The sequence below is a fragment of the Hippoglossus stenolepis genome, chromosome 16 (genome assembly GCF_022539355.2).
Source record: "Hippoglossus stenolepis isolate QCI-W04-F060 chromosome 16, HSTE1.2, whole genome shotgun sequence".
Classification (NCBI taxonomy): Eukaryota; Metazoa; Chordata; class Actinopteri; order Pleuronectiformes; family Pleuronectidae; genus Hippoglossus; species Hippoglossus stenolepis.
The window spans coordinates 16,130,489-16,158,301 of NC_061498.1; the positions used below are offsets into that span (position 1 = coordinate 16,130,489).

Below are 27,813 nucleotides of genomic sequence, written 5' to 3' on the forward strand. Positions count from 1 at the left end.
ACCTGCGTGGTGGTGGTATCGTGCATCTCAGTTCATTAACCTGCTCCTAATGAACTATGCGTTATTGCAGGGAAGTCTTTATTAATCACACCCCACTAAGGTGACGGTCACCGGTTCATCGGTACTCACGGCGTGCGTCGATACTGTTCAGCGGGGGCCGCGGATCAGCGCCTGGGCCCCTGGGGGAGGACAAACCAATCTGATTGTAAACCTGCTTGATGTGACAGCGTGCATGAGGATGAGGCTTCGGGACAAACTCCTGCAGCTGCAAAACCCCATTCCCACCAGCTCTCACGTCCTCGGTTACCACATGACATTGGAGTTGTTGTTGTGACAAGCGCGGTGTGAAAACAGACCCAGTCTTTCCCAATCAATGGTTTTCACCCACCCACAGTGGTGAGGATATTCACTGACAGGCCGGCGTGGCGGTGACAAATACCCACCAAGTTGGGTAAGTGAGGCAGGCTGTTGTGGGCTGAGAAACCGGTGTCTGGAATATTGGTGAGGGATTCGAAAGGAGGGGGAGAGGCACTAATACAAGTGGAACAGATGTTTATTGCTATTTGGCTACTGGTTGTTTATTATTTGATCATATGCAGGATAAATTAGAGAACGTGAATGAAAGAGAGAAGAGGGGAGATGCTGGACAGGTGGAGAGAGACGGAGAAAAGGGGAGGGGGGTAGAGAGAGAAAAGAGATATGTGGTGAGAGAAAAGGGGAGAGGCACACACACACACACACACACACTCACACACACACACTCACACACACTGAGGGAGAGAGAGAGAGAGGGAACTGTTAAAACGTGTGTTCAGCTCTTGCCAGTCTCAGCGTCGCTTCAGTTTGTGCAGGAGGCAGCGGCTCCATCCCTCCAGGATCTCCACTGGTACCGAGGACCAGATGTGATCTACCCATCTCCCAGTCAACCCATTCCACTCTGAGCTGGGATCTCTTTTATTTGTTCTGCATGGATGAGAACAGCCAACCGCATATGGATTTCTCACTCACCAACTAATGTGACTCAAACCCAGGATTGTGGGGGGGATAAAAACAAAAACTGACAAAAGAAGGTTGAGGGGGGGACACTCCAAGTGGTTTCCAGCGGGTTTTCATGTTTGTGGGAGCAGCACTTGAGTCTGCCTTGGACATGGGACCGTGCGTCAGCCGAGAGGGAACCGGTGCCGGAGGAAGAGCATCGTCCTGAAGCAGGGAAAGCCCGCGTGAGGGAGTTTTTTTTTATCTCTTCTTTTTTTGCGACCGGAGAGGGGGAGCTGTGGGTTTTACGCGCCGGAACGATGCACCCCAACCGCGGCTTCATCCTGCTCCTCCTCAACGGAACCGCGTGTTTGGTAAGGAAACAGTGGGAGTGGGCGAAAAGTGTCACACACACGCACATCTTTCTCCACATTACCCTGTTACCAAAATACCCATATAACGCACAATTCATCCCTGCGTCACGAGGCACGGAAAGGTGCCTGCATCCCGTTTGCGCCTAAAACTTCTCAACTCGCCGACATAAGTAGAGTAAAATAGTGTGGAGCGGCATGTGAGGACGGTGAACGGACACTAGAATCACGATGGTTTGGATCTCTTTGCCTCTTGATGCAGAGATAATTCACACCAATTGTGCTCTGCGCTTCCATGCGCATCTCTGTTGTTGTCTGGTATTTTTTGCGCATGTTATGATTATTAAGACAGTAATATTCACTTTGACCTCGCTCGGTTCAGCTACGACATGTGCACTATTACAATTCCCAGCGGACACATGTGCAGGGAGCGTGCGGAGCGCGTTGTGCCGCCGGTGTCCGTCACCAGCCTCATTTACTCCGTGCGTAATTGCGGCCACGTTCATCTTTATAAACTACAAATCATGGTTAACTGTGACTGTAACTGTGCACGGAAATGATAATAATCACGAAAAGATCATTCATGGATATAAGTGCAGGCAGGTGTAATCCTCCGTTTTCAGCCAAAACTCCCATTACACTAATACACACTATAACACTGCAAAAGTATTTTAGAATATAATTTAAACGCTTTCACGACTTGAATATGTATTAAATAAATATACTTAATTAAATATTATGTCCTAACAAAAAATATTTGTCTAGAGTGGGTTTACTTAAAATACATATTAAAATACATGATACTACTACTACTACTACTACTACTACTAAAAATAATAATAATAAAGAATTCTCATGAGTCACAACATATTAGTTCTGTTGTTATTATCACATTTATTTGCACACTAAGCTCGCAGGGTAATGGCCATGTGTCTGTACTGTGTGGAGATCTACAGCAGAATCTATAAGCAGATGTGGGATATTTTCCGTCACAGAAAAAGGGGACAAACGTGTCTTTTCCCTGAGGAATGAAGTCAAGTCAGTTCATTTTTATTTGCATAGCACCAGGTAATAACAGAAGTTACCACATTGCACTTTTCAAGCACGTTTAGACTGTTTGCACTTAGCAACTAATCTCACCTTCGTGACTGATATAATTAAAAACAGAGTTAAAACTGTAGGTAGGGAGAGAAAAAGCTCTCATCGCCGCCCTCTGTTCTCTAACTGAGCTAATTAACAGAAAGAAATCAAGCACTACAACTTTTCAGTGTATATTTTACCCTGAGGAGGGCTCCTCGCTGACCTGCTCCACCAGATGTGTAAACATCAACCGCCTCTGTCCAACAACCTGACAATCAAATTTGGATCATCCCCTCCTCTTTCATGTAGCTCGCCGATTTATTAAAAAGCAGCCTTTAATGAGAAATCTGCTCTTGATTCACATGAGGAAACTTGAAAACATCCATCTACCCCCCAAAGCCCTGGGCTGAGCAGCTCGCTCATCACAGGGCCCATGAAATGAGCAGGCTCCAAAAAAAAAGAAAGAAAAAGAAACACACATAAGTGCAGTGGAAATCTTCATGTGAGGTTGAATGGCTGTTTGATGCAGCCGTTTGTGTCGGCGTCTCCTCGGGGATGACCTTGTGGATTTCATACTCAGGAGGTGCTCGAGTAATGGGCCTTTTTGGCGACTTGAGGTCTGACAGACAGCGGTTGGGAGTGACTGAACACACACACTCAGGATTTGTTTGGAGCGGTTTCAACTGATCTGAGAAAGAAGAGACCACACGCCGAATTAAAATATGGGGGGTGGGGGGTGAGCGCCTTTTCAGCCATTGTATAACTAGATACAAGAGTGTGGGATAATAGGCTTAACAAGCACTTCTGTGTTGTCTGGGTTCTGCGAGCGTTTTGTGAGCTGCAGGGCTACAGCCTATTGTAACCCAGAAGGTCTGTGGCTAATGATGATGAAATTAATTGGAGCTAACCCCCACCCCCCTCACCCCCACCTCCAAGACCATGTATCTATGAAAAACGTACATGACATCCCTCAGCAGGAGATCTTGGGTAATTCATTAGCCCCGTGACATTGATAAATTATGGAGCAATTAATGAATTAAGTAACTTTTTTACTTTGCAGTGGAGCGTGATGAATAATCGCATAAGCCTACTATGCATTAAAAATTCGATTTGGATGATTTTCTGTTGTAATAGCGCCGCAATTCGCGGATAGATTTAGGTCTCGAGGGAGCTTTTGCAAATGGCTACTAATACAGATGACTATTAACACAAGGTGCCACTCCGGTTGTTGTTTATATGATGAATGATGTGTTTCAAATGTTAATTATTCTCTGTATTCGAATGGAAGGTTATGAACGATATAAACCATCTCAGCTGTATAATTGACTGATTGAGAAATTATGTTTATTTTTTGGCAGCGATTGGAATTATTTTTCATCGGCGTCTCGGCGAGCTGACTGGATGTGCTTCAGTCAACTGAACAGCTAATGTGCACATTTCAAGAGAATAATGTGTGGAATGTTTCGGGGGACATTTTGATATTTTGAGACCTTTCGCTGTCCTTGTGAGTGGCGGTCATGGCAGTCAGCTGTTAAGCGGAGCCACACTGTGAAATATGTTGCATCACTTCTTAATCGGCTTTCAATTAATCGTGTTGTCTTCAAAATGTCAGAAAAACTGAAAAATACCCATCAGCCTTTTCTACAGATCGCCACGGTGACGTCTTCAAACTGCTTTCTTCGTCTGATCACGAGTCCAGCACTCAAATACGTTCAGTTTACAGTAAGTAAGGCAAAGAGAAGCAGCGAGGTGTCACACTTGAGAAGCTGCAACCATCAAATGGTTGGCATTTTTGCTTGAAAAATTACTCAAATGATGATTCGATAAACATAACAGTTTTTTTAAGGACTCTATCCATCACTAAACAGATGCAGCAGATGTTGGGTGAACTGCGCTCACACTGCACGCAGGGGAGAGACAGGTGCCTATAGAACACTGTTCGGCGCACTAGAAATAGACAGAGCCGGTGCGGAGTGGTGTTAGGGTGAAGGAAAGAGAGGAAGTGAGAGTGGGTGAAGATAAAGTGCTAAAAAAGAATACGTTATACATCTGCCTCAGAGGTTTAAACGCCTCATTGACAGTCATGACAGGTTCTTTCTTCTTTTTGCACACAAAACATCCAAGAAACTACACGTTAATCCAGATATAATTACAACGGCAGAACCGAGCCTTAATGGTGCAGGTTGACAATCTGAGGCCCCTCATCGAATCTGAGAGGGGTGGGGTGAGTGTGTGCACTCTTCCTCCTGCACTAACTACCAGAAGGAGAATGAAGTGTGTTCGCACAGGGCATTGAACTCGACTGCTCCAGTGAACTGTGGACTCCCTGCCCCCCCTGCAATTATCCCACAATCACCCCACTTTTTGTAGAAATAAGATTTTCCTCTTAGCCAACAAAAGAGCAGCTTTATTAATTCGGACCTTGCGTGCGCTGCAACCTTCATGTGGTAAAGAACACAGGGGATGCAGGAGCTCGGCTCTTCATACGCGCTCACCATGAGCTCGCAGATGCTCTATCATACAAATATTCTCTCTCAGGGAAGGGCCTGAGGTAGCATCTCCGTGGCAATGAGACCCAGGACCGCATTATGCAGCCTCTTATTGCCTTCAGTACAAACACAGACACTGGCCATTATGCTTGAAAAACTGGATTTCTCCAAAGTAGCTGGGCAAAAAATGTCACTCTTTGCAAAAAGACTTTCACTGTAGACGCTCTTTCAAATTCCAAGGTTTACATGCCCCACTCTTTTTCTGTGCCGAGGTCATTTCAAACTGTAAAGAAAACACGACACTTGAATTATTCCACATCCACAAATTAGCACCAAGCGCTGCCACTTTTTGCATTTCTAAACTTTTGCCATCAACCTCCATTTGACTTTGCCACCAGCAAGGAAACACTTACATATTTAACATGGCACATCCATTAAAAACAAATGTTCTTATTCTCGAAGCTGCACGATGCCCAACTCCATTTAATAACAAAGAAGAGATTGTGATTAGTCCGTACACCACAGAGCACACACTTGAATCACAGCATGGCAGCACAACAACTGGGACAGCAAAAGGCATTTGATCGAAGAAGCAAACTGCCAGTATTTTGCCTGGAACACCAGCAGACAGCATGGTGCAACACTGCACACACACACTGCACACACACACTGAAGATTTGTGTGTAAGGTTAAAAAGCAGAGGCCTTGGAACACTAATTCTAACCACATCAGCCTTCTCTCTCCATTTTGGCCTGTCACAAAGTCTTAGATTCATGTTTTTTAGATACCTGTCCTCCTCGCAGGGTCGCTGACCTTGTCCGCCCAGATACATCCCCGGCTAGGCAGAAATACCACCTCCATACTGAAAGGAAAATAGAAAAAAACCTCAATGTCTGAAACAGCAAATATTGCATGGAGACAAAAATGTTATACAGCAGCAGCAGGGTGAATACAAGTTTTCTTTGCCTACATCGTTGCAATCTGCATGTCAGGGCTCATGAGCTTATACCCTCCTCCTCCTCCTCCCCATGTCCCATACGGGAGCCAGAAACACACAAGTCATTCATAATTGTCAAATTTCTAACATAAGGGAGGGTTTGGCTTCAACCCCTCAGTGGAAGCAGACTGAACAGTTTATTGTGCTGATGGCATCTGTCCTCGACTTTCCACTGTGAGTGCATGATGGATCATAAAGGGCTGATGTGAGAGGGACCATTATCGGGTCGTGGCTTTTTCATGATCAGTAGCACAATCAGCAGCACTTCCCTTGTTAGCCATTCATCCAGGGGACAAATAAGCCAAACATCCCACCGTCACCGTCAGTTTACTAGTGCAGTGCCTGTTCTAAAACTGCCTGTTTGGAATGGGTTGTTTGGCCTGTGGGAATCCTGGTTGCAGTTTTCTTTCTGAAACTGTAAATTTGACCTGCAGTAATTTAGCCACAGCAAGTAAAGACCGGCTGCGGGACTTAGTCCACAGAACCATGATGCTGCGTCCCCGCTGCTGCATAAAGAGCTGTTTACCAGTTTATTCAAAGTTCGGTAGAGCTCGACTCATTTCACTGTTGTTGAGACCGACAACACCCCTTCCGTTGATGAGTCCCAGCCGCCACCGCTACAGAGCGCTGGTCGTCACTTCATTCAAAGTTTATTCATATTGAACTTATCCTGTGTCCAAATTGCTCCAAATTCAACAGTGCACTTCCTTCGCTCTTAACAATACAGATCTCAAGTGTGAAGCCAATAAAATAACTGCTTATTGAGATATGCGAGCCACATTTTCAGGGTCAGACAGACGGGCAGAGATTTCTTGAATTAGTAGATGGATACATAATTTCATCTTAAACACATATGAAATGTAAAGACCTGGTTTAAAATCTGGTCGTCCATCTTCACTGAAGTTGTAAACGTTTCACAGATCAACAGCTTGTACCCTTTCATTCTGATTCTATATTTACCTGCACCAAGGATCATTGCTGTTTGTTTGTCTGTGTGTCTCGGCAGGATTACAAAAACTGGAAAACTGATTCCCATGAAATTGTGGGGAGAGGGGGGCATGACCCAAGGAAGAATTACATTTTAGAGCGAATCCGGATAAACAGGCGGATACAGGAATTTTGTATTTTCAATTTCTTGTGAGATAGGGCATTAGCCTTCACGGACATTTGCAATCTTCACACTCCATTAGTAGTTTGTTTGTGCAGATAATTGGATGATTGTTGTCTGTCATCTTCAAATTTCTCCTTAAATTACATTTGAGGAAAATCCAAATAGCTTCCATCGAAACTGTCAGCACATCTGTTGGGTCTGTGTGATTCTTTCCACTGTGTTTTAACCCAATTTTATAGGCTATTGATCAAATACATAACCCAGCAATGAGCAACCACACAAACAATATATAAACATGAAGAAGAGGTGGATGAGCAGAGCTGCTGGTGTTGTAATATAACCTCTATAGCTTCCTGCCTGTTGTGTAAAACAGCTTGAGTTATGCACAAGCACAGCGTGAATGACCCCAGAGGAGGACCTCTTCCCCCCCACCACCTGCTGAGGACCCCTGCTCTCCTCCAGTGTCAGGCTCCCAGTCCCCCCACAGCACAGACAGGCAGAGAGAGAGAGAGACAGATAGAAAACACACTCCCCGCACACTGACAGCCCTTCACGGTGAAGCACTGAGCTGAGAGACAGAATACGCTCAAAACCAGCACTGTTTATTGTGGCACTGCTCGAGGGGAGACACCAGGGGAGACTGAGACGACCCTGGAAGGATGTATGGACGTTTTTTCTGCTGGTTTGGACAGTGAGGGGTGTATTACAGTGCCCAGCTTAAAGAAAAATTACTCGTAGCCATGGGTAGAATGAGTAGGAGTAGCTCCCAGGGGATCCAGATAAAGATGCGCTCCAGTTGCACACAGAGGGATAACTAAGAGGAATGAGAAAATCCATTAGACGTTTTAATTTCAGAGAGCGCCTGCTAGTAAAAGTTGCTGTGCTGCTTTGTGAAAATATAAACTGTTGCGAAATGTGTCAATATAGAATAAAAATGTTATCGCTTCAAGATGTGTAGGCAGCCAAACAATAAGGAAAAGGCGATGTGGGACCAGGGGACACTGGTGTTTTTGAAGGGTGAAAACCAGGCTGTCAGCTTAACACCGAAGGAAACCGAGGCTCTCCTGATGTTGCAGGCTCCGCGGTTCATGTTGACCTCATCGTGGTGTGACCGGATGCCACGCCAGAGTGAGACCGGGGAGCGAAACAGCCCATTTAAATTCTCAATTCTCTCGCAATCTGTAAACAGTCTGTTCTGCGTGAGCGAACATGGAGTGTGCAGTTTGCCAGCATGCTGCCCAGTGATGGTGCAGTGATTTTCAGGGTCAGAGACGGACATGTCCAGACAAGGCTTGCTGAGGGTCTTTACGGGGGTTTCCAATTAAAGCAGGCAGCGCAGCCACAAAGATCAGGGAATTTGGCTGAGCTTGAAAAAGAGCACTTTAAGTACAATAAATGGATAATAGGAACAGCTCTTGCAGACCAAAGTGATTTCTGGATTGAATTGAGAATGTGTTGCATTAGAATATAGAGCAGCGGGAACTAGCAATTATTTCCACTTGTATCTCTCCAGGAAACGTCAATTTGAACAGTGATGCTATTATCCAGGCCCACCTCACAATGATCCTATTAAGAGCTGTAGTGTTAATGCCAATGTGGCAAACGTTTGCAGACCCATAAGCACAAAATTGCTTGTTGGGAAGCACATTAAAACTGTGACTGGATAAACAAGTCGCACACCGCTGGACCAAGTATGGTCAATGTGCAAAGCTAACAGAGTAGTGAGAAACTATTGTGGAACCATGACACACAAATTAGCCATCACGTCATATTTGCATTCTGCCCAGTGTCTGCTGGTTTGGAAGAAAGAAAGTTGGGAGTCAAAGAATACGTGGGGTACTCTTAACCCTCGGCCGTTTCATCAATGGTGTAACTTTAGTCGGTGGCGTGTGGCTTAACAGTGGTAATCTCAACTCTATCACTCCATCGTTGAGTTTGCATGGTGTTGGTATAATCAGAAATCTGTGTTCCAGACGGGAAACCTCACATGAAATCCATCTTCAGTGGGAACAACTCGTAAAGTGTTTGGTTCGCAAGTTGCAGAGTTGTTGGCATCATCACTTATAAACCAATTAACATAATTTCACAATTAACTCCAAACAATGACATTTAATGGGAACTCAAGTGTTTCGCGTTTGTCACTTGCAAACTGCATGTCCATCTGTCACAGGCATCTAAGAGAATACTGTTATTTATATACCTGTCACATCTGACTCTTTTTCTTTGCTCTTCGTCATTACGCAAATATTGTAAAGAGGTGTCATGGTGTTATTTAAAAGGAGCTAAACACATACATACAACACATTCTGTTTACAGTGTCCATGCTTATTTCCACATTCTGACTTCAAAGCGCATGAACACACCAGCCCAAAAAATTACATACACAAGCTTTTTCTAACCTGCTCCTTCAACAGTTAAGCTATGATTAGGTAAAAGCTGCTGGAGTTGAGGAAAGATTTGAATCCTTGCAGGATGTATTAAGTGCTTGAACAATGTCCGTCGTCTGTTGCCGTTTCCCGATCGTGTCTAATCCATCTGAGGCCGCCGCAGTTCACACCTGTTGTCAGGATGTGCATCAAATGTCTCACCATTCAGCACTTGTGATCAGATTTCACTTGCCCAATCACATTTGGTTTGATCTGTTTAAGACCGCTGCTAAACAGGGGGAAAAAAGTTTGACTTTAGCTAATAGGCAGCTGGATACTTGATACTGAGCTCTGTGCACAATAAACTGTATTTTAAAAGTTTCTAGCATACAACTTGCAAAGCGGGAAATAGATGGAATGAAATGAGGGGGATGCACTCGTGTTCATACAAATGTGGACACATCTGGCACAGCTGTAAATGTCACAGAAGTCAGCCCCCATGCAATCTAGGCCCCGTCACAGCTGGATTTAGAGCTGTCCAATAATGATGAGATGTCTAGATTCATTGTCTTTTAGTGGTCCTGTGAGTGTGAAGAGCCCATTCAGGCAGTCACAGATCACCAGCTGAGGGCTGCGCAGTTCACCACAACCTGATATGGCCACTTAGTACCTTCACTGAAGCTATTTAAGTGCCTTGCTCAAGAGCATACGAATACAAATATTAAATATGAATCTCTTGGGCGGGTGCTGAAAAGGTGCAGTACGTCAAACAACAGCCTCTGCTAAATTAGTATTAGGTTTTCATACCTGAACCTCCATGAGACGATTGCAGTGTCCCTCCAGCTTTTATAAGACAGGAGTGAATATTGTAGCAGCAGCTTTAATCAGCCCTGTCCCATCAGCCCCCTGCTCCCAGCCCCCTGGGGAAAAAACGAGGAGAAACCGCCCCCCTGCTACTCCCCCTCCACCGTCCTCGCACCGCCAACTTGTCGATATCTTATAATGTAAAAATTTGATAGCCAATTCAGAGCCCGGCTTGTCTCTGAGCATAAAAAATGAGCTCAAATCCACTGGGACTACACAACTGAACTTGTCCAATACGAGTTGGGAAAGCAGGCGGAGGATGCAGAAAGAAAGAAATGAACGAGAAAAGAGAAGAATAAAAGATTCACTGTAGTGAGTTTGTTCACCCACTGCAGATCTAAGCTCTGGTGACCCCCCTAGAAGCCGGAGTAAATTATTCATTAAGAGTCAAATGGCTTGTTTCTTGTGAAATTACCTTTCTCTCCCTCACCTCTTCTACACTAGCCAGAAGAATAATTAGTTATAAGGGCACGGCCATTTTCAGACTTTAATCATGTAACAGAGAAGTCTCCTGCAGTGAACATATTAGATCTGGAGGTGGGGAGAAGAGACAGAGCACAAAAAAAAAAAAAAAGAATAAAGCATCGACGAACACTTAAGGAATCTTAGCTGCCTGGGTGTGTAATTAAAAATTGATGTCATATTAGAGATGAAGATTTCAACTCAACAGCCAGAGGGAAACGGAGTGCTTTATTGACAGCACATTGTCGACTCCTCGTGCGCATGCTTTCAGCCCTGCTGGGTGGCTCTACAGGCAGATTCTCTCTATCGATCAATTAATCAATTCATTTTTATTCCAGACCGTGCATCCATAAAAAAAGGTAAACAGTAAACAGCCTAAGGTAAATCAACAGCAAAAGGTTTGGATCACCAAAAACTGAGAAATTATGTCTATTTGATAGAAAACAGCTAATTTACAGTTTTCCTCTAAGTACATTAAGCTAAATGCAAACTTTCCCTGCAGAGACACTTTTTTTTCATATTTTGTTGATTATCTACAAACTCTCCGACTGTACAAAGGCAGTGTTGGGGCAAACTGTGTTACTGCACCCTCTGGTGTGTTATTAGGACAATACCATGGTGCAGGAAGAACTGCATTATACTGTATATCTATCAGAAAAAAAGAGAAGAAAGTATGAAAGCAGAGGAAAGGAGAACATTCAGGTTGGTCAGGGATCATCCTACAGCAGGATAATGACCAAACAACATCAGAAAGGAAGAACTTAGACCTGTCTTCGTGTGATAGGGCAGCACAGTCTGCAGAATTAAACCCTGTGGAAATGGTTTGGGATGAACTGGACAGAAGGTGAAAGCAAAACGACCTGCAAGTGCAACATGTCCGTGGGAACAGTGTTGGGATAAACCTTTGAAATGTTTTTTCATGGCCATTGTAGTGAGACAGTTTTGTGCGTGTTTGGCAGCTGAATTTGTCAAATAAATCTAGATATAATTAAGGATTGATATTTCTTAATTACTTCAATAACATAGTATGACTTTGAAAGTTAATACAGTAAAGTTGGTACCAGCAGTTAATATCCAGCAGTTACAGAGCAACAGTACAATTTGTATTAACTAGCACAGCACAAGTAAAGTGAGTATCCTGAAGCTCAGTTGTTGTTATATACGTCACTTACATTGATGAGTCCCAGCCGCTGCTGCTACAGAGCGCTGGTCGCCTGTTTAATCAAAGTTTAATAATATTGAACATTTCTTGTGTCAAAACTGCACCAATTTGACAATGTACCTCCTTGGGCCCTAAACAATACACATGTCAAGTGTGAAGCTGGGTGAAAATGGTTCTTAAAATCTGCATTCCACATACAAACAGATATTTCTGAAATAAGTAGATTTAGATTTAAGAATTTAAGTCCAATATTGTCTCTTCCTTTAGCTCTTTGAGTCTCCAGCAGTTCCTGGAGGATATATCGGGCTTGTTATCCACTACATTATCTGTCTTGCTGCGTTTGCAGTAGGTTTTCAGAGATGATTTTCTGTTAACAGCTGCCTGCTGTGACCACAAACTGGAATGTGCTGCTGAGAGTGAAACAAAACTTTTGCAGGAAATGAAACCAAAAGAATTATCTAACAAACGACAAATTGGTCCATATTCATATTAATCAATGTAATCAATGAAAAGTTTGATCTATAAAATATCATAAAAATCATTTTCACAATGTTAACAAAACACACTACTCCCACTGAAGGTGTGACCAGAGAATTTCTGGTAATCAACAAGTTTAGTCTGAATGTGTAATCTCATGTGCGAGTATATTTTTTGTAGAATTCTGTTTCTTCGGTTGAGACACTTGTCCGTCACCAGTCCTCTGTGAGAGTTATGGAGTAGATTCCAGTTAAGCGGCTCCCTGATCTCTGGGCTATATGATGCCGACAGTGTGGCTCTGTCACCAGGAGAAGGGGGGGTTAAGACGGTGTACCTGTCACTGTAACAGGCTGATTATTGCCTGTGGAGCTGGCAGGCTTGAGAGGTTTGCACCCCCTCCCCACAGCCCCCTGCTGGGAGACAGTCCCGGGGCCTGTGCTCACTGAGGCTGAATTACTCACAATTACCGCAGCGACAGAGCCTGCAGCCATCTCCCATCCTCTCCAGCCGTTTCACTGACTCACTTAGCGCACATGACAAATGACAAAATCCGCCCAAACCTCCGCCCCCTCACTAAGACCTGATAGCCCATCGCCCACACTTTCCCTACAGTACTTACACCTGGGATATGTCTTGCCAAGCTTCAGGAAACAAAACAAACTGAGTCTGGCCTTTCATACTGGCCTTTCAACGCAACATGTTACACTATGTAGATGATTGAAATTGCATATATGTACAGTGTGAAAACAAAAGTGAACTCCAGTTATATTTTTACACCATTTCAATTGGCTTTCGTTGCATGAGTCAAAGTAGGAAGGGTGCTGATAGTTCAATCTTACACCTCATATACTGTCCTTGTTAAATGCACTGGCGAGAGATTCGGACCACTATGCAGTTTTTCATAATGCAGTGGAAAAAGTCGTGCTTGTTATAGTATTTATTGATATACTGTTGTATAATGTGTGACTTCAATGACCTTAAATATGCATCACTAACCAGATGTACTGAAGTCTGAAAGCACGCAAACGATTGTTAAAATTCCATACCTGCAGCCCATGTATGATAACCTGAGAAAATGAAATCACACTTGTATTAAACAGCATCATGTTGGACTGCACAGTGTGTGTTCTCTTACTGCAGTAATCATTACAGCTCTGGCTCCGTTTTTTGCACAGCCATATTAAGCTCATTCTTACATTTGTCTTTTCTCAATGATGCTACACAGTGAATGTGATAACTCCAGCGGTGCCTCACACTTAAATCTTCTGTACAACAGTAGCACAATGCTCTCTTCATCTCTCCTCCTTCAGCCTGGCCTCACAGGTTCTCTAATGAAGACTGTGTGAGCGAGCGGGACGAGGCTTTACTCAATGTGTAAGCTTCAACAAAGCATCTAGCGATATGTTTTTGCTCGACGGAGCTCGCAGAGTGATCAGGATCTTAAAAGCAAGGGGGCAGTTTCAGATAAATAAAAAGTGACATATTTTTCAAGAACCCTAACGGGCCTGTTCGTTGAGACGCCACAGGGGCTCTTAAGTGCTATCTGGGGAGGTTGGCAAAGTGCTACCCTCCATGCCCAGGGAGCCACTGGCTCATTGGAGAGGAGATATCAAACGCAAACTAGTCCTTCAATTAGAGCCATGAGGAATCAAAGTCATCCTGCCTGGCTCTCAACTCCCCGCCTTGAAAAACAAAGATACTCTTGATGAAAAGATCGATGAGAATCCATGTCTTTAGCTCTTCCAAATTTTTGTTCATTATTAATGAGGTTCTCCAAGAAACTATCGGAACTATCTGATTCAAGAGGACGGAGTCCTTGTCAGCCCCTGTTATCGGCCCCGGTGGGGAGGCTGAAGGATCTGAGCGGCAGTAAAGCGTAGCAGCACATAGGTAACTAGAGGAGACGGTGTCTGGCCTCCAGCACCCACAAGGGAATGAGGCCAGATTAGGGGAAGTCAGGGGGGGGCCCGCTCATCTGAGTCCAAACACCAGACCACAATCACATTAACGTGAATCCCTGCAAGGCTGTATAAATGCGATACACGTTGTTATGAAAGGAAATACATGTTTTTAGAGGGACAGAAAATCAATATCACTGACTGACTCGGGTGCAAGAGAACAAATCTGAGCGAGCTTGAAAAGCCTGCATAAAATGGAATAAAAATGAGTCCGACTTAATAATCCTGACTAAGCCGGTATAAGGAAGCTCTGGCAGTCAAGACAGTCGACGGATCAGAGCGCAGACACAGATGCATGCATTATGCATCGCTGTAAAATCTCTGCGGGTAGATCTCACACACACATACACAAACTTACCCCACCGATCACATTTGCATCACTTATTGTTTTCGTTTACCCCAACTCAAAATTCACAAACGGTGTGTGTGTGTGAGTGTGTGTGTTTGTTCGCTGCTAAAATCGAAAGGACGTAGTAATGCCGGATGCTTCCGTAGCACATTAGACAAACAGTACCTGCTAATAGATCATTACTGTTGAAGAATCAGCCGTTTCATTGCTCTCACATTCACACACTCTTAACAAAGCTACTGCTGAGCACAGCAGCGCTATCTTATCTCCCCCCGCCCCTCATTTGATGTTAACATTTGACAGCTTTGTGTGTGTGCCGATACAGACTCTCTCTTTAATTAAAACACTGGAAATCTTAATTGGACATTATACTTTATTCTTTGCACACCCCCCACCATCACCACCACTTGCCCACCTTCCCCCAACTCGTATACTTTGATCCTCCGACCAAATCTTTGGAGGCAATAATAGTTTCCTGTACTCACACTGCAGTGCTTTAGAAGCAAAGTGCTCACTTTAAACTAAAAAAGCAAGGCTCGGTCTACTTTCCACTTAGTTCCTTGTAGATTATTATATGAGAACAATCCTCCAGTTACATGGATGATCTTCAAGTGACCTTTCCTGATTTTGTTACTGTGAAAAGGAGATTGTTTGAAAGGGAAACGTTGAAAGAGTTGAGTGAATGAAGTTTTGACAATGTAGAGAATGAGTTGTTTTCTAACTGGCTGGATGAATCCTGCTCCTTTTGGTGCATCAGGATGCTAAGTGCATAAATCAACCTCCAACCTCTGTTGTCAGAGAAACAACTTTGGAAAGCATTTCTTAATGACAGGCCTTTACTGTTTTACAGAATTACAGCCTTTGTAGAATATAATAAAGTATTGATTAAACCGCCCAAGACCAGAGGAGTAACTCACTTAATGTGAGTTCAGTTTTGGTGTGGATTTTCTGTTTGAATCTCTTCTCTGATCCCTCTGACCCCACCAGTAGCTCAAGGGAGGCACATGAGCCCATTACAAGTGAGCTTAGGGAATTATATCGGCTCGGTGAAAACTATACATAGGAGTATTTTCTCTCGCAGCCGAGGTAAACAAAAGAATGTAATAATAGCAATGCCTGCAAAAATTCCACCATTTATTTATATAAATAACATTGATAGAATGTCACGCTTGCTACCACTAGAGGTATAAACTGTAAATTAAGTATCGATTAAACCTTTAATTTGTTTTCTGTCCACGTTTCTTTCCACCTTGCTAATAATTGTCTACTTTCTTTCTCTATTTTCTCTTTCAATCTTTACCTCAAACCTCCTCTTTCCAGGTGGCCCTGGGTCAAGAAGATGAGTCCTCCAGCCCCAAAAGCTCTTCAGACGACTCCTCCAAGACGCTGGGCCTCCTGGGCGAGCAGGCTCCCCTCTCGCCCCTGAGCCGCTGGATGCTTCACAGTAAGAGCAGAGCTGCTAATGACACCTCTCTGGAGCTGCCCTACCGCTCCCCGATCCCTTTCTCCAAGCAGGAATTTTCTAAACAGGAGTTCTGGGAGATGTTGGGCAGCGACCTGCTCAAGCCGGACGCCTCCAGCTCCAGGGTCAAACGCCGGCCAATTGTTAAGACCGGCAAGTTCAAGAAGATGTTTGGCTGGGGAGACTTCTATTCCAATATCAAGACAGTGAGGCTTAACCTGCTGATCACCGGCAAGATTGTGGACCATGGTAACGGCACGTTCAGCGTCTACTTCCGCCATAACTCCACGGGCCAGGGCAACATCTCAGTCAGCCTGGTGCCACCTGTCAAGGCGGTGGAGTTTGACCTGGAGCGCCAGAGCGTGGTCTACCCTAAGGACTCCAAGATCTTCAACTGCCGCGTGGACTATGAGAAGGTGGATCGCAGCAAGCGCACCTCGCTGTGCAACTACGACCCGTCCAAGACCTGCTTCCAGGAGCAGATTCAGAGCCACGTGTCCTGGATTTGCTCCAAGCCTTTCAAGGTCATCTGCATCTATATATCCTTCTACAGTACGGACTACCGCCTGGTGCAGAAGGTTTGCCCGGACTACAACTACCATAACGAGATGCCCTATCTGCCCTCGGGCTAGAGGACTTGTGTGAGGGGAGGAGAGGTGGGAGAGGAGAGGATACGGGGGATGAATGGGCGCTACTGCAACAGGAAACCAGGGCTGACAAAAGTCATTAATACCATAGTGGCAGCAAGACATCTTCAAAAAACCCCTCTCTGTAGCCTGCAAGATGTAAAAACATATATGCAAAACAAAAACGACAGTATGCAGATAGTGAAGCACCGGGAATGTTTAACTGCAGCATTTGTTAAATGGACTGGTAGTGAAATTTAAATACCACACACATTCTTACCTCAATCCAGTTTCAAAAGACCAACTTCTCGCCAGCTATTTTTCTCTTCCATTAAGTCATTTGTCAGTGTTGTCTCAATGTCCTTTTAATCACCCTTCACTGTGTTGCTGTTTCTGCAAAGTCACCAGGCAGTACTTTCCGTGAAATGCTGTGTTACGAGTCATTGGGGAGTTGTATAAAAAATTCAGACTTTATTACAGACATCATGTGGTGTTTAACACCGTATGCTGTAAGGGAAACAATTGCACTTGCAAACTTTCCAGAGGGAACACAAATCACTGCTTTCCTCACAAAAGGCAGGTGAATGTAAAGTGTACCCGTCCACAGGATCATTCAGCTTCTACTCTTTTTTTAAAGGGCATGTTTTTTTAAGTCAATCCCCGAACAACATAAAAGAAAAGTTCCTCTTCTTACTCACACCCTGTCCATGTACCCTCACAGCCGCGCATCCCACCAGGACAATGTCCCAGTGTTTACCTGCAGAATGCAATTACTATATATCCTTCAGTTATGTCACTTCCCTTTCAGTGATACAGGGAAAAGAGACAGGGAGAGGGAAAAAAGATCCCAAATTTGCAAGCAAAAGCAATTGCTCAACAAAGATTCGGGACCAGGGCTTAAGACAAGCTCAGTGTGAGGGAAATAACTAGATTCTGCATAGAGACAGGATTGGCCCTCCACACATAAGAGAGGGAGAAAGGTGGGGGGAGTGAGAGAGGGAGAGATTCAGTGCGCTATTTTAATTAAAGTGGAGAAGGAGATGTAGAGTATGCAGCTCCGTCTATTGTCCCCTCTGTATGAAAAAGATTACATTTTGTTGCCGTCAGGATTCCTGATTTCACGCCTTGATAACTTTGACTGTGTGAGGGAGATTGCTCTCTCCCGACAAATACTGTGTTCACTAAAGTAGGCCCGTTATCTTGAATAAATGAAAATATTATCATAATAATTACATATAATTTAATCTCCTGTAGAACTAATTAAGGTTTCAACGAGAGGGCGAAATGCATTCCTAAAAATCAAGTCAGCGGGTGGGAGGATAAGAGGACGCTCGTGGAGGATTGTTGTGTTTTTTGTGCGGAGCCGGCAGCCAAAGCTCAGCTCAGAGTTAACTGCTCTCATTAAGATAAATGGCCACTGGCTGGCCCATCTCATGTCGCTCTCACAAACAATATCAGAGGAGAGCAGTGCACAATGGAGCAATGAATTAGGTGACCTGACATTTGTGCGCTGAGAGGTTACTGCTATGCTGCTTGTAAGGACACAATGATTTCTTGCTTCATTAACGACGAACAGTCACAAGACAGGTGTGAAGAGTCATTAAACAGTGATATCGGATAATGGGTGTGATGCTCGTATACGGCGCGATCAGGAATACAGCCAAGATCTGTGCCTGTGCACGCTTGGCTGAAGCTGTGCAGGGATGTCCCAGGTGGACTCGTGCAGCAGTGACTGGTCCCTCCCCTCCTGTTGGGGGGGGTAAGCATAAGGCCAGACTTAAATCCTTCACCTTGCCTGTGTGTGCTAGGAGAGCAGTACAAGGAAAACAAGACTTAAGGTGATAGTAAAATCCTGTAAATCTTAAAAACCTAAAAGTATTTTACTTACTTCTTGGCTACATCCATGCTACTACGATTTCATTTGTAAAAAGGCGTTTTAAAAAATAAAATTACCTCTGTCCAGTGTCCACACAACATTTGAGCTGCGTTTCAGTTTTAATCCTCGCCCATACTATACTACTATACTATATCATCATAACTCATATACACTAGGCATGCGTTTGACTGCGGACACAGGAAGCCTTTGGTTGTTAGCTGCGGACTTGAATAATAGCGTGTTGCCTACGCATGTAAACAGTTGTATCGTTGTCGAAAGTAAAGCCAACTGGGTCAACAATGCTTGTAATGGATTATCCATGTTGCGGTTGTTTTCTTCCAGAAGCCGGTTATGTGATAGGAGGCTGAGAAATCCACGAAGGCCTCATCATGACTGAAAAGACACAACCAGCAAACGGCTGTGTCTACGTCATCATTTCCAAACATCTCAGTTTCTGCCCGTCTAGACTAGAGTTTTCAAACTAAAACGGGGCCATCAGTGTTTCCAAACTTCTGCTTTTTAGCAACTGTAAAACTGTGGAATAATTTGGAAGGCAGGGATATCCGATGCATTTTCAAACAAAATTGTAGTAATATGGATGTAGCCTTAAAGATGGGGGATAGCTCCTCTCCATGTGCAATCTGCAGGGGACTGGTAGCTGCAGCCACCACAAAGGCTGTTCATCACCATGAGTCCAGCCTCTGTCTCCTCTTGTGACTGTATTGTTTTTTATCACAGCCAATATTTCATATATGTACCAGCTTGTCCGCCTCACACATACATATCCATCAAGATCGACTTTTACTTGAAGTGTCTCAAAATCAAGGATCCTCACAAGGAGGATTTATCCTTAAGAGTCTCACATCAATCACAGAGCCAACTATGAGAGAGAATGTAGAGATGGATTCTGAGTCCTGCCACATCACACTAAAGTCGTTTTTCACACATGACCTGTGGGTAAAATCTGGAGTATTGGCCACAGAGTTTGCCCGCAGTTTGTCTTTCACACATGCACAACACAGCGGGAGATTCACTGCACAGATGTGTTCACAACTGAAACACATCCTGCGCATTATTCATGCGAGAGGTGGAGCAGCCGGGTGCAGCAGACAGAGGCAGGAAAAGACGTAATAACTCAGCTGTGGCTCTTATCACAACAAACTCTCTTGACATCTACGCCGGTGTCTTCTATGAGTGTGACACCGCTTTTTCACCAGGAGATATTTGTTTTCTTTTCATTTTTTTTTCATTTTTGCATCTGTCAACCCTTAGAAGCGTCATCAATCCCCCCCACTTGCTCGAGGTGAATCCAATGGGGGATCCCCTTCTGTGTTCAAAAATCAGATTATCCTGAATTTCTGCAGACTTTCTCCACCTGCCCTGTTTGTATAAGGTCTGCAGAACCTCGGATATTCACACACGTACCTCCTCCAGAGTATCTGCAGAGTTCAGTGCATGTCTGAAAGCAGCATAACGGTTTATTTAGTATTTATTTGAAACAGTTGTAATGGAACATACAATATAGATGCTGGCTTGTCTGAAGGTCCTTTTCCTGTACTGCTGGATGAAATACAAAGCTTCATGTGCGTATAATGCATCAAGCAGCATGTGTGAACCACTACCTGTTGCTCTGTTCATTAATTCCCTCACCCTCTGCCCCTTCCTGCTCCAGACGTCTGCATGCTGCTCAGCCATGTGTCCTGCAGTCTTCACGCTGTTGTCCCCTTCTTGTGTGTGTGACCCTGCTGGCTGCAGCCTCAGCCTCCATACCCTCTCTAGCCCCCATACCCTGGCGTTGAACCCTGCAGTGGGTAGTTCCTCATTGCTGCCCCGCCTGCCCTCCTGCACACAGCGTTGAGCTAAGCTAGCTAATCTCCGTGAGCTTAACGCCAAGCCAACTGAACATCAGCTGTGAGAACACCCCTCCCTCCCTTCCCTCTCTATCTATCTCTCTCTCTCTCTATATCTATATCCCATCAAACAAATGCGTGCACAGACACAGTCTTAAGATGTGCTGGTTTAGCTTTTTTCCTCTCTCCTGTTCAAAGCGTCTTGCATAAGCCCTTGGATTGTGAGGACATGAAATCTCCTCAAGAGCATGCCAACAGAGTGCCCGACACAGAAACGCCCCAGTAACCTCAACACGCGTCTCCCCCCACCTCCTGCAGTGCGTCCACAGAGAAGTTGGATACTCACACATGTTGGGATCAGAACTGGGCAACAGGAGCCAACAGCATTAAACTCATGTAGAAAAGAAACAAGGACACATGTTGGGCTACCTGTGGAGAAGAAGCCCCCTACTCTGCTCCTTACCAATCCCCCCCAGATTTACAGCAATACTCTCATTGAGACTCCTCCACCTCTCCGGTGCCAGCTACAGAAAGGCTGCTGGACCAACTTTCAGAGACAGTCATGTTGCTGTGGGATGGACGGTTTGTTACTGCAGCAGCTTTACTGTTGACCCGTCTAGTGCCAACGGACATGTGGATATTTGGCCTTAGAGACTGCAAGGCAACACTGGTCCACTCGGCAGAGAATAGTTACTAACTGTCAAAAACAAGAATATACATATATATATAAATATATATATAAAAACTAAAAGTCTGCAGATCTGAATAAAGTTGTATTTAAATGTGGTTCATGCAGTGGAGGTTGTCTGTTTTATCTTTTTGTTCCCTCATGGTTTTCTTTCTCTGTGTCATGTGGATGATATACTGTATGGATGATATGATGGCATTTACTGTGGTTTTCAACATTCAAAAAAAAAGAATCAATAAAGTACACAGAAGTACTTAAGACACTTCAGTTGGAGAGAAAAAGACTCCGCTCTTATATCCGCTTGTGCTTCTTGTGTAGGAAGAGTGTGTCAACAATGCTGAAGTCTCTATTTTCTCATATTTGCATACCCATACTGTGAGCCGACGGCAGAGAGAAAGATGTGACAAATTTTTTTCTTGCTGAGGGCACTTGCAGATATACATGCAGAGAGAGAGAGGGAAAGAGAGGGGGTGAGAGAGAGAGAGAGAGAGAGAGAGAGAGAGAGAGAGAGAGAGAGGAATAAAAGGGGAAAAGAGCACAGAGGAAAATGGGGTTGAGAGAGAGGGGAAGGAAATGTTTCAGCAGGAATGATGCATGAACACAACTCCATCCTCTAATTAGCCTCCTCTCTCTTTTTCCCCCACTCTCTCGCTGTCGGTTTCTTACATCTCCGTACTCCCCGTTCACTTTAAGATGTAATTGACATTAAATTCCTTCTACTTTTTTAATTAAATCCCAGACAATTGTTAACGAGGGGATGGGTTCAAACATTCAGCTCACAACATCCCTTTAAAACAAGATCGATTAAGGCATGGCTGGCGGCCCTCCGACACCCCCCCCCGCCCCACGCCCCCTTGTTGCCATAAAAGTGCTGCCTGCCTCAGGATAACCTTGCCGGAGATGATGAAAGGGAGGCAAATAAGTCAACACACAGACAGAAGAATAGAAATCTCATTTGGAAGAAAGCAGGATTGAGGTTAATGTGAAATCTGTGAGAGCTGGATTCTGGGTCAAACAGGCACATGGACGCACTTACTGCGACACGTGCGCACACACAAAGAGAGGGTGGAAAGTGCAGGCAACAATTATTGATAATGAGCATCAGGGTTTACAACAAGAACTTACAAGAAGTTTTGTGGTTGTCCGAGGAGAAAAAAAACAATTCAAGAGCACAAGTTCCTCAGAATGGAAAGGGCATTTCAGCATGAGTAATGGGAAGCTGGCTGATAGTCAATTGAGAAAATAACTAGTCATGGCACGAGGAGGCGGGAGAAGGCGTGCAAAGCTTAAAATGATAAATAGACATTCGGAAAAATAACCTTGAGGTATGAAACGTGTCTGGAAAAACTAGACAAAATATGTGACGAGACGAGGAGAGTGACTCCTTGTTTTGAATAACAAGGCTATCTGGTTTGCAATTTAATCCTGTAGAGTAATAATTATCAGTAATTTCCCTCCATGACACACTACACCACAAGTATTGCGCTGCCGGTAGATGTTGCACCCTGCAACATCATCCCCTCGCTAACAGTGTTGACAAAATCGGAGCTCAACACGCTTCTTCTTCACACTTTGAAATCATCGAAGAGGATTAGACTGGTGCAGCGGTGTGATGATACACAGAACCAGACTGACACTGAGGCATTATTAAAAAATGAGATTTGATCAGTCGAGTGTTTCTAATATGATCCAGGTGTCTTCCCGACAATAGTAAATCAGCCTGTGAATCCTGCAATGAGGATAGTCTTCAAGGTATAATAATATAATAATATAAATCAAATTTTTGATGAAAAATCTGATTTTTCCTCAAACATACTACTGAATAGGTGTGTTGGTGAAGCCCACTAACCCGTCTGAAAATTTCATTAGTTTGGGGTTTTAGAGATTTTGGTGTGTAAATGAGATTTCAGAAGCTTTTCTGCCCCAAGAAAAAAAAATTATTCAAGGAAGATTTGATTGCCAAGTGAAACTGACTACATATTGGCACGAGTTATATATTACCTATTACTTATATAGTTTGAATAACAAATCTAGTCCATTATTAATGTCTGTTTCCACATCATGCTGGACACTGGACTGCAGATGTGATACCAGCTCCATCCTGATGCAATTTATTATCAAATATGACTTGGCTGCATTCGCTGAATTCAAATACTACTTGATGTTCTTTGATGTTCTGGAGTTTGTGTCAGGGTGGTCATGGTCACGCTCTTACTGCGGGCTCAGATTGTCAATGCAAATGTACACATGTGCTTGCTGCCCCCCCCCCACACCCACACACACAGAGAGAGAAAAACAAGCACACACACCCCTTATAGCTTCATGCTCAGTTAACAGTCTCTCTGCCCCGCCATGCCAATGACAGCGCCTGGAGTACAGCAGACAACCAGGTGGGCCAATCCTCAGCCACAAAGCATCATGGGACACACAACGGTGCGGTGAAGGGGTTGAGGAAACAGCGGGGGGGGTTGAGGTGGAGGCTGATAGAGTTAAAAAAAGAAGAAGAATAAAGCACAGATGGCCATTGGCTACAACATGGAGGAGAGGGAAACAAATGATGATACTAATTAGTAGTGCGGAAATTCACACACACCTCCATCAAATCGACACTCACTACATCCGCTTGAAAGATTTATTTATTTTTTATCAATAAATCATTCTTAAGTAGAGAAAAGACTTTGAGATAGAAATTGATATCAAGGCTGCGGGTTTTTACGCCTCTCTGCATCTTATTGCACAATAACACCGAGTGGAGTTTGGATTACAGAAGGTGACAGCAAATAGCTTCACACGTCGATGCCAATGTGGAAATTCAAGCTGTGGTGTCTGTGTCCTGCAATGTGGTGGTATTAGCTGGAGGCCCTGATGGAGACATTAGGGCCGTGATCTCTGTATTACCCTGAAAAGAGGATTTCCACTTAACTAAAGGAAGCGATGGAGAGGAGGGTGATTTAAATTCAGTGACAAGGCTTTAAATACCAGCCAGGGATCACAGTTGTGCCCTTTGGCAAAGTAATTATTCACTCCCTTAGAAGACGATCAGGTGTGAATGTGCGGTTATGTGTGTGTGCACACATACTTTTGGCGAGTTTGTCGGCAACTGTGTGTGTGCCTGTGTGTTTGGGTAAACCAGGAGGGAATGACGGAGGTGTGAAATGTTACAGTTTCTCCTCCTTTCATGTAACTGCGAAGTGTTTATGCCAAACTCTTCAGACGAGAGAGAGAGGGTGTTCAGCTAAGGGCTCATATCAGCTGATAAACATGAGAGGGAAGAGAGAGTGAGACATAAAACAAGAGCTGGTAAAGGTTAGCTTTCCACCTCTCCATCACTGTCTCTCGCCAGCTTGTACTCTCCTCCTGTCCATTTTTTCCCGCTCTTATAACCTTCAGCCAGAAGCAGCCGTGTTCTCATGGGGAGGAGCTCTCTCCAGGCCAGACAGAGGCCCAGCCCAGGGGTTGATGGGATGAGACTCTCATTGGGAAACTGTCCTTCAAAAACTGCAGCCTGATGGATTTTTATTTTGGCCCCAGAGTTGCTTCCATCGTTCCCAGCACATCCTCAGTGCAACGCTTCATCTCCCTCCAGCGCCCTCTATTGCCCTGAGTTATCAACTAGACACAACACACACACACACATCTCTGCAGGTTTTGTTTCTTGCTGACAGTCTAGTCCTCGGTTCTGTGGAGCTGCCTCTTGGTAAGTCAAAGACATAGAAGGGGGGCACTGATATTTTTCATTTTCTTTGGGGCTGTTAAAAAGGAACACACAGACACACTCTCACAAACACACACACTTTTTCAATCTCTCACACACACACACACACACACACACACACACACACACACACACACACACACACACACACCTCCATGAGTTGAGAGGACATTAGAGCGTTTTCACACCTGAAAGTTCAAACCAAGGTTCATGTCCTCGTCACATTGTTTACATTTGATCTTGTTAGTTTTGGTTTCACATTAGAATTTAAGGAGCTCACTAAAGACGTTTGAAAGACATACACACGTCCTGTCATCATCACCAACATACATTTACACATACTTCATTAGTTCTTAGACGGTCACGTGTCTGATGTCGGCGTTTTGTCTGTTCAGCTCTCTGTACTCTACTCTTTTTTTTAATAAACTGCATAGAAAAAACAATCTTTCCCTTTTAAAAGGAGAAAATGAACGAACCCACTGATTGTTAATTCCCTAACCACTGTACTATCATCATGGTATTGCTAACAGCTAAATTAACGTCCTCATCGTTCAAACTTTAGATCATTAGAGGCGAACACTAGAAGCGTCGCTGTGAGCAGCCTCTGCTTCTTCTTCTGCCTCCATCGTTTAATGCCGTCTCAACTTCCTGCATTTGGTCGAAAGTCAGAATTATCCCCAAAAAACTGGAAATGAACCTAACCATGATATAAACTAGGACCACCTCTTTTGGTCGTAAAAGAATTTGGTCCTTTGGTCCTTATGTTGATTCAGACTAAACTGAAAAGTCAGAAGGTCCAGACCAAACAAGGAAGTTGTAAAAGCCCCCTAACTCTAACTAACCCTAACCTTTACCTTAACTGGCCTAACTCTATCTTATAACTTTAAAACAGGTCTGTGCCTTAAGATTGAATGATTTATGCTATGGGGACTTACTTTTTGTCCCCACAAGGAAGACAATTCCTAAAGATGTGACTGTGTATGTAGATTTAGGGTCCCCACGACATGAGAAATTCCTGGAGCACACACTCACTCACTCACTCACATTGTTATCGGTGCTCCTGCATGAGTTCATCACTAACCCATCGATGTGCAGACTCAGCTGCAGACGACACACAGCACCTCAATCAGTCATCATTTGCCTCCTCTTTCTCGTTCGTCTTTTTTCTTCCACCATATTTTACCACTTTCTCTCTTATTTGCAGAAGAGGAAACAGGGATCACTCAAGTGAGGATTTATTTTGCTCCTTCTCTTCTCTCTGTAAAGAGATTGCTTCTCACACTTGAATATTCACCAGAGGCGGATTGTGAAGCATGCCCGAGGCCTGTGTCCTGCTGGGCCCAGATGTTTGCTGAAACCCGGACTGAGCTGCAGGAAGTGGTAACAGTCACCAAACAGCAGCATATTTCTCTGAAGAAACTCACTACAAATGGTTAATGCATGATAGCTGTAAAAGCAAAGCTCCTGTTGCTTAACATTAAAACACAGTTGTGGACAAACAGTTGGTTCACAACGGGTGTTTTTCTCTTCAGAATTTTTTTTATATGAAATAGAAACGTTTGGCTATGGCCCGACTTTAAAAGGTCCGAATGAATTTCTGGCTGCAGAGACCATCGTTTATTGCTTTGAATGAAGTGAAATCGGTGGCGAGGCTTTGTCGTTTACAACTCAGTAAAACGAGAAAAGCTACGACGGAGAGTTGGATCATAGCAGGAAGGTAATTGGATGACTAGGCTTAAATGTGACCTCTCTCTGTCAATGGATGGTCATGCAGTAAGCCGCAGTCTGACATTTTAGCAAATTATAAGCGCTCCACAGCCTGATGATTAATTATTTCACATATAGAGCTGGAGTGTCTAAAGAGGTGGTCAAAGAACACCCAGTTGCACCTCTTCAGCTCAGGGAAAACTTGTGGGAGACTTATCGAGATCCTTAACTTCAGTAAAAGCAAATCTGGACTCAATTATGGGAAATGTAGAATCTAGTGTTTTACAAAAAGTAAGAATATTACTCGTACACGTTCAGTATTTTACTTTGAAATATAAGAGTGTTAAGTATTTAGTTAACGCAGACAGAATGATCATTCATCTTCCACAAATGGCCTCAGCAGCAAGTTGATGGCGACGCCACTTTAATGTGTTCATATCCCTGCTTGGCTTTTACAGTCTCATAAGACGTAGAACCTGTCCTGGTGAGTTGGCAACCAATCAAAACTCAAACAAAAGTACGGTACCTTGAAACTGTACTAAAGCACAGACGTTTGTTAAGTTCGAGAGCTGTTTTCAGACATGAACTTGAGAAAATGGCCAGAATTTAAAGAACGGTGCGGGAGAGCAGGTCAGGTAACAGGGACATTTAAAAGCTATGGACCCTGTAACTTGTTTGTAAATATATTTGTATTCTTCCAGTTTCGTGTGTGTCACATGTGAGAACCATCATTGCCCCCCCTCACTTGTTTACCTTTCCCAAACATTTTCCTGCTGTATTTTTTGGTTCACTCTGACTTTTTGTGAACATTTTACGAGGGGGCTGCCAGAGAAACAGCAACTGACTCGGACATGTGCTATTTCACATCAAGCACCTCCGGAAAATTCCAGGAAAAATATCGGAACTTCAGCGCATGTGTGAAAGCAGCTAAAGCCACAAAAACAAGGAATTCAGCTGCATTCATAGAGAAGAAGGTGAAACTTCAATCGTAGATTGTTCTGAAAATCTTCCACAGGCTACAACAGTCACCCAACCAAAGATTAATCTTCAGACATACAATACTCAATACCTGAACAAGCTTGTTGAATTCTCCACTCAAACACCCATTATTTTAAGTATTTACTGCTGGCGAAGCTCTGCCATTGTCGCTACTCTCAGAATCTTCTCTATAATGTGCTGACACTGTGCTCATTTCAGTGATAGATATCTCTATTCAGCAAATATTTTC

General features: G+C 43.9%; 1 protein-coding gene across 1 annotated transcript; it reads left to right on the forward strand.

Annotated features, from left to right (window-relative positions):
- Positions 1–796: 796 nt before the first annotated feature.
- Positions 797–21,261, forward strand: LOC118122831 (neurexophilin-1). Its single transcript, XM_035179713.2, has 2 exons — positions 797–1,349; positions 15,982–21,261. Exons 1-2 carry the CDS (start codon positions 1,296–1,298, stop codon positions 16,753–16,755), a joined length of 828 nt encoding a protein of 275 aa, XP_035035604.1. The 5' UTR covers positions 797–1,295; the 3' UTR covers positions 16,756–21,261.
- The last annotated feature ends 6,552 nt before the right edge of the window (positions 21,262–27,813 follow it).